At 30.9% G+C, this 9,842-nt stretch overlaps 1 protein-coding gene across 1 annotated transcript; it reads right to left on the bottom strand.

The window, feature by feature from the left end:
- Positions 1-259: 259 nt before the first annotated feature.
- On the bottom strand, positions 260-1,945 carry LOC132266460 (uncharacterized). Its single transcript, XM_059767338.1, has 2 exons — positions 1,116-1,945; positions 260-993 (listed from the first exon to the last, which is right to left on the bottom strand). The coding sequence occupies exons 1-2, from the start codon at positions 1,831-1,833 to the stop codon at positions 617-619; spliced, it is 1,095 nt and encodes a 364-aa protein (XP_059623321.1). The 5' UTR covers positions 1,834-1,945; the 3' UTR covers positions 260-616.
- Positions 1,946-9,842: the final 7,897 nt, after the last annotated feature.

Below are 9,842 nucleotides of genomic sequence, written 5' to 3'. Positions count from 1 at the left end.
TCTACTTCTCTTTTTTCCTCAGGAAGTTTGATGACATGGAGAAATTTAGACATGTGAACTCCATGGACTAGACTATTTGCACTGATTCCAACTCCACAAAATCAAATAGGAATGGCACAATTATTAGAACATGTGCAGAAAACTATTTAAGCATTTTAGCTCTAAAGTTTTGAGTATAAGAATTCCATATAAAAAGAACTAAAACTTTGGTGATAGTCAATTCATATATATCACAAACTACAAGCATAAAACGAGTGAATGAACAAACCAAATACAATATTTTATAAACCTTCCTATAATTGTATACAAAAATTTGAAACTAGTAAAAGAACAAACCAAATACAATACAAACTTTCCTATAATTCTACCAAGTTTCATGTATCTACTATTGAAATTGGAATTGACCCAAAAAAAAAAAAGAAAGAAGAAAGAAAAAAGGAAGTATCAAACCAGATTCAAATTCGAACTTTTTCTTTTTGATTTTCTATACCCGACCTTTAACCTAAAAGGGAAAAATAAGAAGTCATTTCATACAGTAAAGTATTATATTTTTATATATAAAGTTAAGAACTCTTTTTTTTAGTTCAACGGTTCCACCTGTACATGGAGCTGTGAATTAATGGGCCCCACGATTAATCATCTCCCTATACCGTTTTAACGACTCTTGTCTCTGCAACCTGATGTCGTCATTGAACTTGTTTATGAACGCTTCAACTCGGCGGTTTAACTCTTCCTGACTCAGGGACGGCTCTTTTCGAAGCTTGCCTGATGATGAAGGTGGGTCAGAGTTAGCATGGTCGACATTGGACGTCTCTGATTTGTCAGGGGACGAATCATGTGGGCCAGCATTGAACTGACGGTCACGGTTCTCCCACGCCTCGGACCTCTTCAGGTGCCTCGTGAGTGGCATGTGACGGCCGTCCGTTATCATCTTCCATGTGTTCTCCAACGTTTCGTGCCGCTTTGGCTTCGCCACTTTCAGTGCTTTTCCACCTGAAAATGACCACAGATTATCAAATTACTATTTTGCCCTTCTACTCCGAAGTAGTATAAGAAATTTCGTTTATGATGATGAGGTTAACTTAGACTTATGCACACTTTATAGATCGACATACCTTCAGGACTGGCTTTTACAGGTTTCCGGTGACCGAACCTCGAAGAAATCGGAGGCTTCTCTGTTGCCGGTAAAATATACTCCGTCTGCATCTCCAACGAACTCATCCTCTGAAGCGGCGTCCACGATGAAGTCGAGATCACAAACTCATCTTCATCTTGAATATCATCAACCTCCGAACCGTTCCTGACCTCATGATCATTCACCTCCGGAAAATTAGCTTCATCCTCATACATCGCCGGAGATTCCATATACTGAGTCGAGATCACAAACTTATCTTCATCTTGATCTCCAACCTCCAAACCGTTCAGCAACTCCCGATTCACCTCCGGAACCCTTGCTTCATCCTCATACACTACCGTAGATTTGAGAACGCGAAACTCAGACTGAGTCGACACGGCGGCGAAATCTGATCGTAGATCTGAAGATAGAGGCTTCGGCGAAACCAACGGTGGCTCCGAGTGAGTGCGGTGATCCAGCTTTTGGTAGAGACGTGAGGAGGCGGCGATGGTGATGATGATGCCGTTGATGATGAGGTAGAGATAAGGAGGTTTGAGCCAGGAAAGGAGAGTTGACCATATAAGAGGGACTTCATAGACTGCGAAATTGATGATCAACGGAGCGGAGAATTTAGTAGCCATAGCTATGGACACAATACCAGCTGAAATCAACACAACTTTAAGGGAGAAAATCCAAGTATTACTGCTCGAAGACGCCATTCTTTTTCAGGTTGGTTTCGATCGGAATCTTACTTTGCCGGGGAATATTCCCGGTGGAGAAATTGTGTGGAATTTGTGGAGTGGATGTGGGGAAGTGAAGTGAGTCGCATGGTATTATTTTCCATATATATATAGGTGGGAGTGGGACCCAGTGGTAGGGTAGCAGACAAGCAGGACGCGGTTTGTGGATTGAGATTAAATGCAGCTGTACTCTTTTTCATCATATTAAGAAAGACTAAACGCAAGTGCCGTGTTGCCCAGTTTATCTCGTGGACAGCCAGTGGTCGACCCTTCCATAATTTCTTTTTGGGTAAATTATACTTACCTTTTCTGAAATTTGAATAAATCTCACACGGTGTTTAAGAATTATTACTTTAATTTCTCTTGAGATTTGAATATACGCTCAATAACCTCCCTTTTACATCAAAACTTGTAAAAAAAATTCATAAATGGATATATGCTCAACAATCTCCCCTGAAGTTGAGGTTTGGGTGTATACTCAACAACATTTCTTGTTACTCTTATACTCATTTTTACATTTATTTACAAGATTTTTTTTTAGGAGAGGATAACTGTGTTAGAGAGGAGAGAGAAAGTAACAAAAGAGATGAGATAGAATAATTGATTTTTTTAGATTTTAGAATATATTTTGTATTATAAAAATATATTATATATAAAGGTATAATTAACTTTTTAAATCTTAAGGGAGGTTAGAATAATATACCTCAAATGCAGGTGAGATTTTACCAAATCTTAAGGGAGGTAAGTGTAATTTACTTTTTTTTTTTTGCCTTTTTGTCTAACAACTAATCTTAACATTCTTGCCCTAAAAAAATATATATATAAAAAATAAACATAGTGTACCGAATATATTACAAGAATTTTATCATAATATTTTGTTTTATTTTTTATTTACAAAAGTTCAAACAAATACGTAAACATTCATAATATTGAGTGTTTTTTTTATTTTTTTTATTCAAGATGAATGCACAAATTCGATAACAACACCTTCATTCTAAGTTTTTACCGACCATGATTTCTTCCTAGAATGCAATATCCACTCAAATTCTTGCACTCCGGTTGATTTTTTAATAAAAAAATTGTATGACTATCCTAAAAAGTGACGCCTAACAGTATCTTTTAAAATAAATTTTTAGTGCAAGAGTATTTGAAAAGATATATATATATATAATAAAAATAAAGTAAATGGAGTGCAAGAATATTTATAAAAGGTGAATTGATAACATAATACTTACGAAGGATGGACACAAATACCATTCGACATCAATATGGATATGTTGATATGTTAAATTATATATATAAAAAATATAACATGAGTATGACGTGAACGTGTAGTTAGATTAGTAAATATATAGAGTTAAAGTCAGGTACTAATCCACTGGATTATATATATATATATATATATATATATATATATATATTGAGTTATTGAGTAACAGTATTAGAAAACTTTAATTAATTTATAATTTATATACTAAGAATTGTTTTTAAATAATTTTTTTAAAAAAAATTATGTCATTATTGTAGTGATTTTTAATATTTCAGCATTTTATCATAATAGTGCTTTTGTTTTAACTGAACTAAGTATCATTGTATGCTTTACTTTTGATTATATATATAATGCCAATATTTTTTTTAAAGAAAAAAGTTACATACTTTATAACGTGTTTATATTATTTTTAAGATTATGGGGTAAACTTGTGTTAGAAATGTCGAAAAGTATTTGAAATTTTTTGACAAAATGTATCCAAAATAATAAAATATAATTTTTATTTATGAATACATATTTTAATTATCAAACATGTGTCCGACACGAACACGAGACTACAATTCGTTGGTAAAAGTGTCGTACTTTCTACCTTAATGCCGTTCACCTAGATCCTAATGGTTAAATTGAATCAACTGCCTAAACTTAGAAAAATGAAAAGTTGTAATTCAACCATGATAAAGAAAAATTCCAAGACATCAATTATGATTATTTTATTAAAAAAAATGACGTGACAGATATAATTCCCTCATTTACATATATGACTTTTCTCCGTGTTAGTTATCAAATTTGAATCCTGTTGTGAATACAACCATTTTAGTCCAAGATATGGGTGTAATGAGACTCCAGACTCTGTTCTTTTACATGTCCAACTCAAAGATTATTATTGCTTTGTTTCTTTTTAAAGAACGCACAATTTAACAGTACTATTGTTTATAAATGACTTTGTCATTTCATTTCTCTTAAGAAATAAAAATTAAGTCACCACAGAATACAAAAAATTCTATAAGAATTTCATTAACAAATGATTAGCTTAATTGGGGGAAGCCTGCACAAAGATGATAGCAATGGGAAAATTAGAGGTGGGCGCATATATGTTGGCTGATTCCTTAGACTAGAAAGTCTAGCTCCAATGTCACTCTCAATTTACTGGCATATTGTTAACTTAGTCGTTACTCTCATATTTGACCTTGTTGATTTTGTTTTTATTATAAGAAAATATTATGTTTTTTTTTTTATCTTTGGTACTCACGTGCACTTTGTTCATGTCGATACTCGAATTTCTCCCTTATTTTTTTTTTTTTAAAAGATAAAGAAAATATACCATTATATTAGAAAACTAAGAAAATGCTGCAGTTTTTTCAAACCGAGCTCTTACCACTAAATCAGGCGTTTGATGTAGTTACACCGACTATTATAAAAATTTATTCTTTCATGGTCAAAAAGGTAATTGTAATGATTAAACAAGTATCTCTTAATTAAATTCACAGTTCATACCGACATGCATGTCTTTATTACAGTGATTTAAAAAGGATTTTTCAAATAAAAGATGGGAAAAAGGCTTCAACCGAAAGAGACATGCATAAAAAATAGTCAAAGATTAGTTACTAAGATAATTAGAGTTGCAAGAAAAGCTTAGCCCCAAAATGGTCCAATCGGAAGCACTGATCCTACAAAAAGTAATCAAATCACAATTTATTAAGATTTCCTAATATTTAATAAATACCTTTTCTAAGGAAGAAACTACTTCTTAATTAGTAATATATTCAAAATATATACATGCGCATAAACTACTGTCCTTTATTTACTAAAAAATTTCATGTATTTGTAAAAGTTTTATCTCAATTCAAATTGAACAGAATACACAATATCATAATTATAAAACAACATTTAAGGAAATAATCAAATTATTAAATGCTTCTAAAATGGCCATTGGTGTGGGATATATACAGGACGGAGCCAAAATATTGTATGAGAGAGGATGATAGTGTAATTGTTTAATAATTTCAATGAGGGCAGTCGTGTAATTTTGTAAATATATATATATATATATATATCAAAAATGTAAATTAATATCCGGCCCTGGATATATGTATGCATGTATATGTATTGTGTAGCCTTTGGATATAGTAACAATTTTTTTGATTTTTGAAATCTACCTGATTCATTGTATTATTTTCATCAATGGAATGAAGATGACATATTTCAATAAATCTTTGAGAGTTACAAATAATTCTTACTTCTTCATTATCATCGTTCTTATCTTAATTCTATATAAATATACGTAACCCGTTAACAACAACAAGAACTATTTCATTTGCAAAACCAGAAACCCAACATAAAAATATTTGTAACAGACTCCCACACTATATATGATTTGACATCCAGAAGGCCACTTATGAAAATGTGTCTTTTTCATTATTTTCTATTACAATCTAACTCACTTATTATATATATTCAACTTTTTAAAATTATTTTTAATAATTTCATTACACATTAATTTATATATTATATCTCTACTCAAATTGGAACACTCAATCTTTTCATTTGCGAAAGAATAAATCAAGGTAAAGCACTCTCTTGGCATAATATATATATATTTTTTTACGTCGGTGTACTTCAATGAGAATATCTTCTGTGAAACGCAATTTGTTACCATCATCCAATAGAATGATCTAGTCCATCAATATTAGATAATACGATAACGCTACAGATAATCTTTATATTAAATTATGTTTTACTGACTTATCACTCTTAGTCTGTGTGGAAAGTTCTTATTTGATCATCAACCCGACGGTCAAGATAATTAGCTAACAATTAGGTGATCCACGTATGTGTTCACATAATATTATTATATATAACCATCTTAATCGTGACATAAATTATCGTACAAATTCAACCCAACAATCATCACACATTCGAACAAAGTCATCCAAAACAATTGATATTTTGCAGGACATCCGTCGATTCATCTTTTTGGAATCAACTGGCATTCAGGCATCATGAGATAGCGAAATTATAAATTGTCCTTACTAACAAGTGTTTTTCAAAAACAATAGAATAACAGACAATTGGTTCACACTTGTCTTCTGTTAGCAACTAATAATTACTCCAGCTAATTTATGGACCATATCCTTTGTACCTAAAAAGTTGTAATAACATTGTCAAAGCAACGTTAACTTGTTCAACTAATTCAACTAACTAGATTTATTGATTTTTATTTAATTTAATTTAAGTTTTTTTTTTTCTTTTTTCTTTGCAATAGTTTTTTTATTAGGTCTTTGGTTTGATTTGAGACTTGGTAAAAATGAGATTGGACATTAGTGAGTGGTGTAATTATTTCTGTATTACGAATTTGCAAATCATATAAGAGTTCAAGATTGTGAATGACACAATGTTATTATAAACAAAAAGAAAGTAGTATTATATACATAATAAGGATCATCTAAGAGTTTGCAGTATCAGTTACGATTACAATATAATGGACTCGAACAAATTTAGTGTAAATTAATCAATACGTATCGCATATCAAACTTAAAAAAAAGTTACATATCAAAAAATACAATGAACCAACAAAGTACCAAATTCACATCCTACTTATTAGTTCATCATACGGATAAAATGGCAAATGAAAATTAAATCTTAGTAGTTGGGACAACAGGAAAGCTACCAATGCTTGTAACAGAATAAAAAAACAAACGTGGACTCTTTTTATCCTTAAAATTAAGATAAGATTGTTAATTGGAAGTGAAGATGGAGCAAGTCTAACTCCCAGATTTGTTAATAAAATGTCCATACTTGGGTGGCAAGTTCTGGATAATGAGTGGTCCGATCAGAGAGAGGATGGAAGGTTAGTCTTTTTCAACCTTCATAGCCACCACATATTGAAGGGCATTTCCGTCTTTAAATACCATGTGCATTGTATATTATTGCAAAGCTTGCAAATGAAGCAAGGACAATGACATTTTTTTTTTTTTTTTTTTTAACAAAAGGACAACGACATTGACCAATCGGACAAATAATAGATGTATTTTTACTTACAAATTTAATTGATAATAATACGAGACATGATATTATTGGTAATTGATTATAGCATCAAACATGATACTATAAAATTAGTATACTTAATACATAGCGTAAGCATAAAAAAAAAAAAAAAAACTTCTGTTACATACAAAATGTGTACACATATTAAAATTAAAATCCTAAAATTTTTTTTCTTCAAATTGAGCAAATAAAAACATTGCCAATTTAAAAACTGAAATAACTAAAATGCACAAAATAAAAACAAAAATACTAATTTAATTTTTAAGGATATTAAGAAATTTTTATAATTTTTTTTTTTTTTTTTGGTTAAAAATGACCATGAACAGATATTAAGAACATTTTACATATATTTTTAAATATTAAAATTTTATATGGACATTATATAACATGTTTTTTTCTTCACTTTATATATATATATATATATATATATATATATATATATAATATTTATCGGATACTCCTCCTTGGAACTTAGGAGGAAGCTGCCGTTTGAACTTAGTCAATAGCCTTTGTAGTTAAGTAATTACTCGTATAACTAATTCTAGTAATTCCTTTTTTAGCCCTCATGGACGGTGCTAGTAGTACTCTTGTGGTACCAAAACAAATAAAATTGTCTGTATCCAAGTGGTAACACGTAGACCAAGTGGCGTTTGTTTGACGCCATTGTGATCTTTTTCTATAGTGGTCAAATAAAGTACACGTCCAGTGACGACATCGTTTTAAAAAGGAAGCCGTTAGGCAATCTTCCTGGTCAAACTTCAAGTCAATATAGACTTGTAACGACCGTCCATTCATTAGCCAGTTGCCACGTGTTCTCATCGCGTTGGATCTTCCGGGGTTGTTATCAGAATATTCCATGCCGTGTGGATAGGTTTCCGTTACCTCCAACTACCGTTTCTTTTTATATAACGCCACAAATGATTCCGTACTTTACAATTATTTCAAAAATATGTTTTAAAACTTTATCTTATCATTTAATTTACCATAAATAAAAAATAAAATAAAAACATTTGGGCATTTTTTCAGCTAAACAACTGAATTTACATTCTGCAAATTTGCTATAGAAGTTTTGGCAATAATTTCGGGTGTAAAAAACACAGAAAGCAAAAAAAAAATTAAAAAACTAAGAGGCCTTCACGTGTTTATGTCTAACGTTACATATATTTAACAATTAGTGAAATCAAATTAAAGTTAACGTTCCCGAATGAGTTCCATTAGAGTCTAACATTATCCACTAACTTAAAAGTCCTAAGTATTTTTGATTTATTTTATTTTTTCCTTCTTACTTATAAATATTTTTCATAATTTTTTAAATACAAAAGGAGTCATTAAAAAGTTGATAATTGAATTACTAAATAAATTATTACCTATTTAGTGCGCTACTAATTATTTCCATTTTAGTTATTGAAAATGCATTAAGTGGATTTTAAAAGTTGACACATGGACAGTTTCATTGCTTCTTTGACACGAATCAAGGAATTCTTTAAATACGATAAAAAATGAATCTTGTTTTATCATTGATCAGAAATTTCTCAATGAAAAATACAAATTGGAGTTTGAAAAATGGGAAAGAAAAGGAGCCCTAAACCCACAACAGATAGAGGAGGATTTATTCAATCGCTTTGCATTGTCCCATTATCTGTTTTTAGATAATATTGGAAATTCTATGATTTTAACCATAGATACAACACATGAATAATGAAGAAGGAGAAATACAGATATGTGCACACATTCTCGTTTATATTAAAGTGTTAAGTGAATACAGTCTTCCATTTTTTTATTCCAAAATAAAAAAGGACAATGATTAGGCTTTCAGGAGACTCGTTGTAAGAGTAAAGCCCAATGAAATAGTAATAATAAGGCCCATCGGGTGTATCACCAAGGTTAAGAAGCTCTACAACGGGCCCAAATGTGAAAAAGTATAGCAAAAATATTTCCGCTGCCGGGGTTCGAACCCGGAATTTCATATGCCCTTGAAATTTCCAATGTGCTACAGCGGATTTGTTGTCGTTTTTGTCGCATTTTATCAATTTATATGGTAAAAAATTCTCTTTTAGTAATTTTATAATTTGCTTGTGCAATTGGATTAGAATTCTCCTATCCTTTGGGCTGTCTGATTATTGCACCTCTACAAGTTATAAAAGGTCAACGAAAATTGAGTGATACCTACACTTAATTCCGTACACTCATGATATGACATTGTACGTAATTTATGCGTTTGCTACCAAGTTCTAATTCCAAGATTTCGTACTAATAGTGGTAAAACATGACAAATAAATTCGATTGCAAGATTTTTTTTTTTTTGTATGTCTAACTTTATTTTTTTTGTAATATTTTGAATGAACTTGAGAATAATTGTAATAAATTGCACAACAACATTATTTTTGCTTTGAATTTTTGCCAAATCAAAAAATAAGTTGAATAGGTTGGGTAACAGATACTCCCTTTCTGTGATAGCTTAACTTGTATCAAAAATATCTGCAACATCACTATCATAGGGAAAAAGAGAGTTTTTTGCATCCCCAATTTATTAGGTATTCTCTATGTTCTCTGATGAGACTGGCATTACATCAAATCATCCTGCAAATTAGTTCAAATTGCTACCATGGTGCATGACAAAGGAAAAACTCATCAATTTACCAGCAAAAATATTACTATTAAATTGTAAATTAAC

This window comes from Cornus florida, unplaced genomic scaffold (assembly GCF_030987335.1).
Source record: "Cornus florida cultivar Cherokee Brave unplaced genomic scaffold, ASM3098733v1 CherokeeBrave_3.0.0_Hap2_Chr01, whole genome shotgun sequence".
Taxonomy (NCBI): domain Eukaryota; kingdom Viridiplantae; phylum Streptophyta; class Magnoliopsida; order Cornales; family Cornaceae; genus Cornus; species Cornus florida.
The sequence above is the reverse complement of the archived record's forward strand: the minus strand, read 5'-3'. Positions and strand labels throughout refer to the sequence as shown.